The sequence below is a fragment of the Scyliorhinus canicula genome, chromosome 19 (genome assembly GCF_902713615.1).
Source record: "Scyliorhinus canicula chromosome 19, sScyCan1.1, whole genome shotgun sequence".
NCBI classification, from domain to species: domain Eukaryota; kingdom Metazoa; phylum Chordata; class Chondrichthyes; order Carcharhiniformes; family Scyliorhinidae; genus Scyliorhinus; species Scyliorhinus canicula.
In genome coordinates this window covers 354341-367823 of record NC_052164.1, presented here as the reverse complement: position 1 = coordinate 367823, position 13483 = coordinate 354341, and the positions used below count along the sequence as shown (strand labels likewise).

The 13483-nt window shown below is 47.4% G+C and overlaps 1 protein-coding gene across 1 annotated transcript in view; it reads left to right on the top strand.

Moving 5' to 3' along the window:
* coasy (CoA synthase) overlaps positions 1-13483 on the top strand; it is a 99539-nt gene that overhangs the window by 17170 nt on the left and 68886 nt on the right. The window contains exon 4 of the mRNA XM_038779773.1: positions 11179-11185. Within this exon, the coding sequence (XP_038635701.1) occupies positions 11179-11185 (7 nt within the window). The remainder of the gene's footprint in view (positions 1-11178; positions 11186-13483) is intronic.

The window sequence follows — 13483 nt, the reverse complement described above, 5'->3', positions numbered from 1 at the left end:
ATTGTATAAAGGCAGAAATTAGGCAAGTGTGTTGCAAAGACGGAGAATTAATGGGGGATTTAACTTACACATCGATTGGGAGAGGCAGACAAACACCTGTCAGACTGTCAGAAAGGTAGTGGATTTCTGAAATGTGTCCGGGCTAATTTCCTGCAGCAAAATGTTCTGGATGTAACCAGGAGAGAGGCCATATTATATTTACTTATTTTTAAAATATATATATTTATTGAGATTTTTGCGATTTTTACAGTTTACAGAAATACATCATTGTGCATTTACAGAGGAAGAACTCCCTCCCTCCCCCCTTGTCAGCTGACCCTGCCCTCCCTCCCCCCTTGTCAGCTGACCCTGCCCTCCCTCCCCCCTTGTCAGCTGACCCTGCCCTCCTCCCTCCCCCCTCCCTCCTCACCCCACCCTGCCCTCCCTCCCCCCCCCCCCCCCACTTGTCTGCTGACCCCGCCCTCCCTCCTCTCTCTTTACTGTTTAGGTCTTCCCCTCGATTGTCCTGGATTTTTACAGGATTTTGCTTGTTTACTTGTCTCGGTCCCAGCAGCGACCCACGCCGTGCAACTAGCTCTGCTTGTTTGCTGGTTGGAATGGGGGGGGGGGGGGGACTGGATTGGTTCGGCCTGAGCCGGCCCCTGTTTTGACCTGGGACCCTTTGCCCTGTCTATCCCGGGTGTTTCATAAATAGTTCTGGCTGGTCTGGTATGGCAAAGACTGCAACTCTCGGGCTTGGCTCCACCCTCACCCCCACAACCTTGGACAATGCCTTGAAGGGGCACTCACTCACTCACTCACTCACTCACTCACTCACACTCACTCACACTCACTCTCACTCTCACTCACTCACACTCACTCTCACTCACTCCTCACTCACTCTCACTCACTCACTCACACTCACTCACACTCACTCACACTCACACTCACTCTCACTCACTCACACTCACTCTCACTCTCACTCACCTCACTCACTCACTCACACTCACTCACACTCACTCTCACTCTCACTCACTCTCACTCACTCTCACTCACACTCACTCACACTCACTCTCACTCACTCACTCACTCACACTCACTCTCACTCTCACTCACTCACTCACTCACTCTCACTCACACTCACTCTCACTCACTCTCACTCACTCTCACTCACTCTCACTCACTCTCACTCACTCACTCTCACTCACTCTCACTCACACTCACTCACTCACACTCACTCTCACTCTCACTCACTCACTCACTCTCACTCACTCACTCACTCTCACTCACTCACTCTCACTCACTCACTCACTCTCACTCACACTCACTCACACTCACTCACACTCACTCACACTCACTCACACTCATACTCACACTCACTCACACTCACTCACACTCACTCTCACTCACTCTCACTCACTCTCACTCTCACTCACTCACTCTCACTCACACTCACTCACACTCACTCACACTCACTCACACTCACTCACACTCATACTCACACTCACTCACACTCACTCACACTCACTCTCACTCACTCTCACTCACTCTCACTCTCACTCACTCACTCTCACTCACTCACTCACTCTCACTCACACTCACTCACACTCACTCACACTCACTCACACTCACTCACACTCATACTCACACTCACTCACACTCACTCTCACTCACTCTCACTCTCACTCACACTCACTCACACTCACTCACTCTCACTCACTCTCACTCACTCTCACTCACACTCACTCACACTCACTCACACTCACACTCACTCACACTCACTCTCTCACTCTCACTCTCACTCTCACACTCACTCAGCTCACTCACACTCACTCACTCACTCACACTCTCTCTCTCTCTCACACTCTCACTCACTCACTCACTCACACTCACTCACACTCACTCTCTCACTCTCACTCTCACTCTCACACTCACTCAGTTCACTCACACTCTCTCACTCACTCACTCACACTCTCTCTCTCTCTCACACTCACTCACTCACTCACTCACTCACTCACACTCACTCTCTCACTCTCACTCTCACACTCACTCACCTCACTCACACTCTCACTCACTCACTCACACTCTCTCTCTCACTCACTCACCTCACTCACACTCTCACTCACTCACTCACTCACTCACTCACCTCACTCACACTCTCTCACTCACTCACCTCACTCACACTCTCTCACTCACTCACTCACTCACTCACACTCTCACTCACACTCACCTCACTCACCTCACTCACTCACTCACACTCACTCTCACACTCACACTCACCTCACCACACTCACCACTCACCTCACTCACACTCTCACTCACTCACCTCACTCACACTCTCCACTCACTCACCTCACTCACTCACTCACTCACTCACCTCTCTCACTCACTCCTCACTACTCACTCACATCACTCACTCCCTCCTCACTCACTCACATCACTCACTCACTCACTCACTCACTCACTCCCTCACTCACTCACTCACTCACTCACTCTCACTCACTCACTCCTCACTCCCTCACTCACTCACTCACTCACTCACTCACCACTCACTCACTCACTCACTCACTCCACTCACTCACTCACTCACTCACTCAACTCACTCACTCACTCACTCCCTCCACTCCCTCCTCCTCCCTCCCTCACTCACTCATCTCACTCACTCACTCACTCACTCACTCACTCACATCTCCCACTCACTCACTCACTCACTCACTCACTCACCTCCCTCCCTCCCCTCCCTCCCTCCCTCCTCCTCCCCCTCCTCCCCTCCCTCCCTCCCTCCCCAATCACTCACTCACTCACTCACTCCCTCACTCACGCACTCACTCCCTCCCTCCCTCCCCTCCCTCCCTCCCTCCTCCCTCCCTCCCCCTCCCTCCCTCCCTCCCTCCCTCCCTCCCTCCCTCCCCTCCCCCCTCCCTCCCTCCTCCCTCCCTCCCTCCCGCCTCACTTCCCTCACCTCCCTCGACATGATTACCTCGAGATGGTCATTATCAGGTTCAGACCGGGTCCCGATGTTCGCAGTTAACTCTCTACCCTTGAAAAACCCTGTCTGCTCATCTGCGACCACCTTTGGTACGCAGTCCCTCCAGTTGCTTAGCCAGGATTTGTGCGAGTATTGTTTGCAGTCTACAGTGAGCACTAAATGGGTCTGTGGGATCCACATTCGATTGTGTGTTTGTCTTTCTTGGTATCAGCAATATAGTGGCTATGCTAGCGTTGGAGGCAAAGTGCCCCACACGAGTGAGTCTCTGAACATCTCCCGCAGTGTGGGGCCGGAGCTGCCGCAAATTATTTTGTAGAAGTCGCCGTGAACCCATTTGTTCCCGGGGCCTTCCCCGCCTGCATGGCGCCGATGCTTTCTATGACTTATCCCGTTCTTGCCACCTCCTCCTATCTTCCCCCGTGACTGGCATGTCCAGTCCATCGAGGAACTGTTCCATTCCTGAGACCCTGTTGGTGGATCAGAGGTGTAAGCTCTCGGTAGATAGCCTCAAATGCTTCATTGACCTTTTTTGGTTCGGCTACCAGTCCCCATTTCCTATCCTTTGCCTGTGTTATTTCCCTCGTGGCTGCCTGCTTTCTCAGCTGGCTTTTTCTCTGTGTCCGTAAAGGTCCCTTGTGCCTGGCGGAGTTGGTACACTGCTTTCCTGGTGGATTGCAAGTTAAAGTCCATTTGTAGCTTTTTCCTCCCTGCCCGAAGCTCTACAGTCGGGGCCTCGGAATACCAGCAGCCCACCTCTAGTATGGAGTCGACCAGTTTTTGCCAAGCCCCCTCTATCCCTATCTCTGTGTGCTTTTAGCTGATAGTTTCTCCTCTGATTACAGCATTCAGCGCCCAGAAATGGGAGGGTGAGACCAGGAGGGCCGTGTTGAACCTCCATGGGGGGATTTGGGTACAGCCCGTCTCCAACCTCACATCCATGTAGTGTGGAGTGTGGTCAGAGAATACGATTGCAGAGATTTCCGCTCTTACTAGCCCCGGAAGCACCGATTTCCCCACTACAAAGAAGTCGATACAGGTTTAGACTCCGTGTGCTGATGAAAAAAATGAGAACTCCTTCTCTCCCAGGTGCATGAACCTCCATAGGGCCACTGCCCCCATCTGCTCCATAAATATCCTAGTTCTCTAGCCATGTGTTCTGTTTCCCTGCTTGGGATTTGATGTGTCCGTAACAGGTCCTGTACACAGGCTGTTTATATCAGGGATTTCCACGAGGGTCTTCTTTATAAATCACGTCTTGTCCCAGTTGGGTGCGTACACGTTCACCAGGACCACCGGTACCCGGTCCAGGGCACCTCTGACCATGGCGTACCCCCCCTCCGGGGTCAGTAACTGTCCTGTCGCGGTAAAAGTCGTCCACTTACTAAACTGTACGGTTACCCCCTGGCTCGCATCCTGGAGCAGGAATGGTAGGTCTGCCCCACCCAGCCCTTTCTTGCCCACAGTCGGTCCTTCTCCCTCCGGTGTGTCCCTTGGAGGAAGACTATGTCAGCTTTTATACTTTCCACGTGGGGGAAGACTCTGGATCTTTTCACTGGGCCGATAGGTCCTCTGATGTTCCAGGTTTCTTGTACGGAATGATCTGTTTGAGCTGCACGTAGAACAATACTTTTCATTGTACCTCGGTACACGTGACAATAATCCAAACAAATCCAATCCAATTTAGGAGTGGTCTCTCTGGATTGGAAAATGCACATGTCACTCCACATGGGTCAAAGGGGGAAACCAGGGAATTACAAACCAGTTAGTCTACCATCTGTGGTGGGAAATTGCTGGAGTCTATAATTAGGGATGGCGTAACTGAACATCTTGAAAAAATTCTGGTCAATCAGGGAGAGCCAAGCATGGATATGTGAAGGGAAGGTCATGCCTGATTAATCTTATTGAACTTTTTGAAGAAGTGACTAAGGTAATGGACAGGGGAATGCCGATGGATGTCATTTATATGGACATCCAGAAGGCATTTGATAAAGTCCCACATAAGAGACTGTTAACTAAGTTGGTAACCCATGGAGTTGAGGCAAATTATTGACATGGTTAGGAAATTGGCTGGGTGGCAGGCGACAGAGAGTGGGGATAATGGGTAATTACTCTGGCCAGAGGTGACGAGTGGTGTACCACAGGGATCTGTGTTGGGGCCTCAATTATTCACATTCATTAATGACATGGATAATGACATAGAAAATTTGAGGATGATATAAAGTTAGGCAGCATTGTTAGACAGTCTAGATGATAGCGTAAAGTTGCAAGGATATTGACAGACGAGGTGAATGGTCAAAATCGTGGCAGATGGAATTCATAGTAAGCAAGTGTGAGGTGATCCATTTTGGACCAAAAAGGATAGAGCAGAGTACTTTCTAAATGGAAAGAGGCTAGGTACAGTGGATGTCCAAAGAGACTGGGGGTTCAGGTACATAGGTCCTTAAAATGCCAGGAACAAATGCAGAAACTAATCAAAAAGGCTAATGGAAAGCTAACCTTTATATCTAGAGGATTGGAGTAAATACACAGGGGTTATGCTGCAGCTTTACAAAACCCTGGTTAGACCCCACTTGGAGTCACTGGGAGCAGTTCTGGGCACCACACCTTGGGAAGGATATTTTGGCCTTGGAGGGAGTGTAATGTAGGTTTACAAAAATGATACCTGGACTACAGGGGTTGAGTCGCAAGGAGCGATTCCTCAAATTGTACCTGTTTTTGCTAGAATTTAAAAGATTAAGGGGTGACCTGATTGAAGTATTCAAGATATTAATAGGGAAAGACAGGGTAGATAAGGATAAACTATTTCCACTGGTTGGAGATTGTAAAAAATTGGGCTAGACTGTTCAGGAGAGATGTTGGGACGAACTTCTTCACTCAAAGGGTGGTAGAGGTTTGGGACTCTCTCCCACACACAGACGTTGAAGCTAGCTTAGTTGGTGGGACAGGCTTTAGTGACAGAATGGCCTCCTCCTGTTTCTATGTTCAACTCCTTACAGAGGTACTGAAACGAAATAATAATAACCTTGTATTGTCACAATGTTTTTAAGGTAAAGATAGATAGTTTTTTGAAGAATAAAGGGATTAAGGGTTATGGTGTTCGGGCCGGAAAGTGGAGCTGAGTCCACAAAAGATCAGCCATGATCTAATTGAATGGCGGAGCAGGCTCGAGGGGCCAGATGGCCTACTCCTGCTCCTAGTTCTTATGTTCTTATGTTCTTATGAAGTTACTGTGAAAAGCCCCTAGTTGCCATATTCCGGCGCCTGTTCAGGTAAGCTGGTACGGGAATTGAACCCGCGCTGCTGGCCTTGTTCTGCATCACAAACCAGCTGTCTAGTCCACTGAGTTAAACCAGACCCTAAAGAAGCATAAATGGAAACTTGTTAATTGTTAAATTAAAATGTCATTGTCAGAAGTGCCGTTGCCAGGAGTGAGGAAGCCTTGTGGTGCTCTCTGGTTGTAGAAGGCCTCAAGCATACCGGCGAACATCATATGCTCCCTCTCCAGGGCACTCAGCAGGGATGGGATGTAACCACAGAAGAGAGGCAGACGGTTGGGTTAAGTGACTCCCTTGACCACCTGCTGCCTGTTTGGAAAGTGTGTTATGGTTTCTATCTTGTTACGAATCCCATTGGCGTTAAATGTGAGGGTATCCCAAAACCAGGAGGGTAACTTGGAGCTCCAATTGTGGTAGTGTTTCTGTTTTTCCTGGTATAATGTGAGGAATGGCATACAACCTAGTGAGGAAGAGTCTGGTCATTATGTCAACAATTAATAAAGAATATTTATTAACTTAAAAGAAGAAGTGCTAGTCAGAGTAGAAACAGCAGGATATATCAGATGAATATGTGGTTGAAGAGATGGTGTGAGGGGAGAGTTTCAGTTTCCTGGGACATTGGGACTGGTTGTGGGACCAGTACATGCTGGACGGGTTACATTTGGGCAGGACAGTGACTGATGTCCTAGAGGGAGTATTTGCTAGAGTGGGTGGGGAGGGTTTAAATTAAAAAGGCAGGGGGAGTGGGAACCTATCTAAATTAATTGTGCAAATAGATGTAAATTATTGTAATATTGTCGGGATTGCGAAGACATGGCTACAGGATGACATGGATAGGAATTGAACATTCATGGGTATTCAATATTTACGAAGGACAGACAAAATGGAAAAGGTAGTGGAGTTGCATTGCTGGTTAAAGAGAAGGTTAACCTAGTGGGGACAAAGATAGGTTTGATAATGTGGAATCTGTATCGGTAGAGCTGAGAAATACCAAGGGACAAAAAACCTTAGTGGGGGTTGTATATAGACCCCCGAACTGGTGATGTTGAGAAAGATATTAAATAAGAAATTAGAGGTGCATGCTATAAAGGAACATCTGAATTATGGGTGGCTTTAATCTGCATATTGTTTGGGTAAATCAAATTAGTCACACTGCCGTAGAGGAGGAATTCCTGGAGTGTATATGGGATTAATATGTTGAGGAACCAACTAGAGAACAGGCCAACCTAGACTGGGTACTGTAATGAGAAAGAAATCATTGACAATCTAGTTGTGCGAGACCCTATGGGATGAACGACCATAATATAATAGAATTTTTCATCAAGCTGGAGATTGACATCGTTGATTCTGAGATTAATGTCCTAAATCCAAGTAAAGGAAACTACGATGATATGAGGCACGAGTCCGCTATGATAGATTGGGAAATTAGAGATAGTATTTAATCCAAGGAAGATGCATACAAAATTGCCAAGAAAAACAACAGGTCTGAGGATTTGGAGCAGTTTAGAATTCAGGACGAAGGACCAAGTGATTGATTAAGAGAGGGAAAATAGAGCACGAGAGTAAGTTTGCGGGGAACGTAACAACTGGCTGTAAAAGTTTCTATCGGTATGTGAAGGCAAATATAGGTCCCTTACAGAAAGAACTGAGAATTTATAATGAGGAACAAAGAAATCACTGACCGACTAAATACATATTTTGGTTCTATCTTTACAAAGGAAGACACAAGTAACATACCTGAAATGTTGGGGTTTAGTGAGAGGGAGGAACTGAAAGAGATCAATATTAGTAGAGAAATGATATTGAGGGAAATTGATTTGATTAAAGGCTGATAAATACCCAGGGCCTGATAATCTATATCCCAGAGTACATAAGGAAATGGCCAGAGAAATAGTGGATGCATTGGTGGTCATCTTCCAGGATTCTATAGACTCAAACAGTTCTTACAGATTGGAGGGTGGCTAATGTAACTCCACTACTTAAAAAGGGAGGTAGAGAGAAACTGTAACTCCATAATTTAAAAAGGGGGATAGAGAGGAAACAGGGAATTATAGACCAGTAAGCCTGATGTTGGTAGTGGGGAAAATTCTCAAATCCATTATCAAGGATTTTATAGCAGAGCACTTGGAAAGCAGTGGCAGGAGCGGACAGAGTCAGCATGGATTTATGAAGGGGAAATCATGCTTGACAAATCTACTGGAATTCTTTAAGTAAGTAACTAGTAGAGTTGATGAAGGGGAGCAAGTAGATGTGGTTTATTTGAACTTTCAGAAGTTTTGAAAAAGCCCTGCATAAGAGCTTAAAGTTTAAAATTGAAGTGCATGGGATTAGGGATCGGGTATTGAGATGGATGGAAAACAATAATAATAATAATCTTTATTGTCACAAGTAGGCTTACATTAACACTGCAATGAAGTTACTGTGAAATGCCCCGAGACGCCACATTCTGGCGCCTGTTCAGGCACACAGAGGGAGAATTCAGAATGTCCAATTCATTTAACAGCACGCCTTTTGGGACTTGTGGGAGGAATCCGGAGCACCCGGAGGAAACCCAAGCAGACACGGGGAGAACGTGCAGACTCCGCACAGACAGTGACCCAAGCCGGGAATCGAACTTGGAAGCCTGGCGCTGTGAAGCAACAGTAGTAACCACTGTGCTACCGTGCCAAATTGGCAGGCAGAAAACAACGAGTAGGAATAAATGGGTCTTTTTTTAAATGGCAGGCAGTGACTAGTGGGGTACTGCAGGGAACGGTACTGGGACCCCAACTATTCACAAAATATATTAATGATTTGGATACACCAAAGACTGGAGATAGATGGGTAACTAAGAGGGACTGGGAAGAAGCAGTCAGTGCAGGGACCCCCTGCGGTCATTCCCCTGAGTAACAAGTATACCGTTTTGGATACTTGTGGGGGGGGGGGGGGGGGACTTACCAGGGGTAAGCCATGGGGTACGGGCCTCTGGCACGGAGTCTGTCCCTGTTGCTCAGAAGGGAAGGGGGGAGAGGAGCAGAGCATTAGTAATTGGGGACTCAATAGTCAGGGGTACAGATAGGAGATTTTGTGGGAGCAAGAGAGACTCGCGTTTGGTATGTTGCCTCCCAGGTGCAAGGTACGTGATGTCTCGGATCGTGTTTTCCGGGTCCTTAAGGGGGAGGGGGAGCAGCCCCAAGTCGTAGTCCACATTGGCACTAACGACATGGGTAGGAAAGGGGACAAGGATGTCAGGCAGGCCTTTAGGGAGCTAGGATGGAAGCTCAGCGAGAACAAACAGAGTTGTTATCTCTGGGTTGTTGCCCGTGCCACGTGATAGTGAGACGAGGAATAGGGAGAGAGAGCAATTAAACACGTGGCTACAGGGGTGGTGCAGGCGGGAGGGATTCAGATTTCTGGATAACTGGGGCTCTTTCTGGGGAAGGTGGGACCTCTATAGACAGGATGGTCTACATCTGAACCTGAGGGGCACAATATCCTGGGGGGGAGATTTGTTAGTGCTCTTTGGGGGGGTTTAAACTAATTCAGCAGGGGCATGGGAACCTGGATTGTAGTTTTGGGGTACGGGAGATTGAGAGTATAGAGGTCAGGAGCACAGATTTGACTTCGCAGGAGGGTGCCAGTGTTCAGGTAGGTGGTTTGAAGTGTGTCTACTTCAATGCCAGGAGTATACGAAATAAGGTAGGGGAACTGGCAGCATGGGTTGGTACCTGGTACTTCGATGTTGTGGCCATTTCAGAGACATGGATAGAGCAGGGACAGGAATGGTTGTTGCAGGTTCCGGGGTTTAGATGTTTTAGTAAGCTCAGAGAAGGGGGCAAAAGAGGGGGAGGTGTGGCGCTGCTAGTCAAGGACAGTATTACGGTGGCGGAATGGATGCTAGATGGGGACTCTTCTTCTGAGGTAGTATGGGCTGAGGTTAGAAACAGGAAAGGAGTGGTCACCCTGTTGGGAGTTTTCTATAGGCCACCTAATAGTTCTAGGGATGTAGAGGAAAGGATGGCGAAGATGATTCTGGAAAAGAGCGAAAGTAACAGGGTAGTTGTTATGGGAGACTTTAACTTTCCAAATATTGACTGGAAAAGATATAGTTCGAGTATATTAGATGGGTCGTTCTTTGTACAATGTGTGCAGGAGGGTTTCCTGACACAATATGTTGACAGGCCAACAAGAGGCAAGGCTACATTGGATTTGGTTTTGGGTAATGAACCAGGCCAGGTGTTAGATCTGGAGGTAGGTGAGCACTTTGGAGACCGTGACCACAATTCGGTGACCTTTACGTTAGTGATGGAAAGGAATAAGTATACCCCGTAGGGTAAGAGTTATAGCTGGGGGAAGGGCAATTATGATGCCATTAGACATGACTTAGGATGTGTAGGTTGGAGAAGTAGGCTGCAAGGGTTGGGCACACTGGATATGTGGAGCTTGTTCAAGGACAGCTATTGCATGTTCTTGATAAGTACGTACCAGTCAGGCAGGGAGGAAGGGGTCGAGCGAGGGAACCGTGGTTTACCAAAGAAGTGGAATCTCTTGTTAAGAGGAAGAAGGAGGCCTATGTGAAGATGAGGCATGAAGTTTCAGTTGGGGCGCTTGATAGTTACAAGGAAGCGAGGAAGGATCTAAAGAGAGAGCTAAGAGAGAGCTAAGATGAGCAAGGAGGGGACATGTGAAGTCTTTGGCAGGTAGGATCAAGGAAAACCCAAAAGCTTCCTATAGGTATGTCAGGAATAAAAGAATGACTAGGGTAAGAGTAGGGCCAGTCAAGGACAGTGGTGGGAAGTTGTGTGTGGAGGCTGAGGAGATAAGCGAGATACTAAATGAATACTTTTCGTCAGTATTCACTCAGGAAAAAGATAATGTTGTGGAGGAGAATGCTGAGACCCAGGCTATTAGAATAGATGGCATTGAGGTGCGTAGGGAAGAAGTGTTGGCAATTCTGGACAAGGTGAAAATAGATAAGTCCCCGGGGCCTGAAGGGATTTATCCTAGGATTCTCTGGAAAGCCAGGGAAGAGATTGCTGAGCCTTTGGCTTTGATTTTTATGTCATCATTGGCTACAGGAATAGTGCCAGAGGACTGGAGGATAGCAAATGTGGTCCCTTTGTTCAAGAAGGGGAGTAGAGATAACCCCGGTAACTATAGGCCGGTGAGCCTAACGTCTGTTGTGGGTAAAGTCTTGGAGAGGATTATAAGAGATACGATTTATAATCATCTAGATAGGAATAATATGATTAGGGATAGTCAGCATGGTTTTGTGAAGGGTAGGTCATGCCTCACAAACCTTATCGAGTTCTTTGAGAAGGTGACTGAACAGGTAGACGAGGGTAGAGCAGTTGATGTGGTGTATATGGATTTCAGTAAAGTGTTTGATAAGGTTCCCCACGGTCGGCTATTGCAGAAAATACGGAGGCTGGGGATTGAGGGTGATTTAGAGATGTGGATCAGAAATTGGCTAGTTGAAAGAAGACAGAGGGTGGTGGTTGATGGGAAATGTTCAGAATGGAGTTCAGTTACGAGTTGCGTACCACAAGGATCTGTTCTGGGGCCGTTGCTGTTTGTCATTTTTATAAATGACCTAGAGGAGGGCGCAGAAGGTTGGGTGAGTAAATTTGCAGATGACACTAAAGTCGGTGGAGTTGTAGACAGTGCGGAAGGATGTTGCAGGTTACAGAGGGACATAGATAAGCTGCAGAGCTGGGCTGAGAGGTGGCAAATGGAGTTTAATGTGGAGAAGTGTGAGGTGATTCACTTTGGAAAGAATAACAGGAATGCGGAATATTTGGCTAATGGTAAAATTCTTGGTAGTGTGGATGAGCAGAGGGATCTCGGTGTCCATGTACATAGATCCCTGAAAGTTGCCACCCAGGTTGATAGGGTTGTGAAGAAGGCCTATGGTGTGTTGGCCTTTATTGGTAGAGGGATTGAGTTCCGGAAGCCATGAGGTCATGTTGCAGCTGTACAAAACTCTGGTACGGCCGCATTTGGAGTATTGCGTACATTTCTGGTCGCCTCATTATAGGATGGACGTGGAAGCTTTGGAACGGGTGCAGAGGAGATTTACCAGGATGTCGCCTGGTATGGAGGGAAAATCTTATGAGGAAAGGCTGATGGACTTGAGGTTGTTTTCATTAGAGAGAAGAAGGTTAAGAGGTGACTTAATAGAGGCACACAAAATGATCAGAGGGTTAGATAGGGTGGACAGTGAGAGCCTTCTCCCGCGGATGGAGGTGGCTAGCACGAGGGGACATAGCCTTAAATTGAGGGGTAATAGATATAGGACAGAGGTCAGAGGTAGGTTTTTTACGCAAAGAGTGGTGAGGCCGTGGAATGCCCTACCTGCAACAGTAGTGAACTCGCCAACATTGAGGGCATTTAAAAGTTTATTGGATAAGCATATGGATGATAATGGCATAGTGTAGGTTAGATGGCCTTTCGTTTTTGACTTCCCATGTTGGTGCAACATCGTGGGCCGAAGGGCCTGTACTGCGCTGTATCGTTCTATGTTCTATGTTCTAGATCAGGAACAAAATGTCATATCTCCAAATTTGCAGATGACACAAAGCTGGATTGGAGGGTGAGCTGTTAGAAGCATGCAGAGATCCTTCAGTGTGCTTTTGAGAAGTTGAGTGAGTGGACAAATGAATGACAGATGCAGTATAATTTGGAGAAATGCAAGGTTATCTGCTTTGGGAGCAAAATCGAGAAGGCAGACTATTATCTGAATGGCCGTAAATTGAGAGAGAGGAATGTGCAAAATGACCTGGGTGTCCTCATACACCAGTCACTGAAGGTAAGCATGCAGGTACAGCAGGCGGTAAGAAGGCAAATGGTATGCTGGCCTTCACAATGAGAGTATTCGAGTACAGGAACAGGGATGTCTTCCTGCAATTATACAGTGCCTTGGTGAGGCCACACCTGGAATATTGTGTGCAGTTTTGGTCTCCTTATCTTAGGAGGGATGTTCTTGCTGTAGAGGGAATGCAGCGATGGTTTACCAGACTGATTCCTGGAATGGCAGGACTGCCGTATGAGGAGAGATTGAATTGGTTAGGATTGTATTCGCTGGAGTTCAGAAGGATGAGGGGGTATCTCATAGAATCCTATAAAATTCTAACATGACTAGAGAAAGAGATGCAAGAAGGATGTTCCTGTGGGTGTGTCCAGAACCAGGTGTAACATTCTGAGGATACGGGGCACACCATTTAGGACTGAGATAGGATACATTTCTTCACCAGAGAGGGTC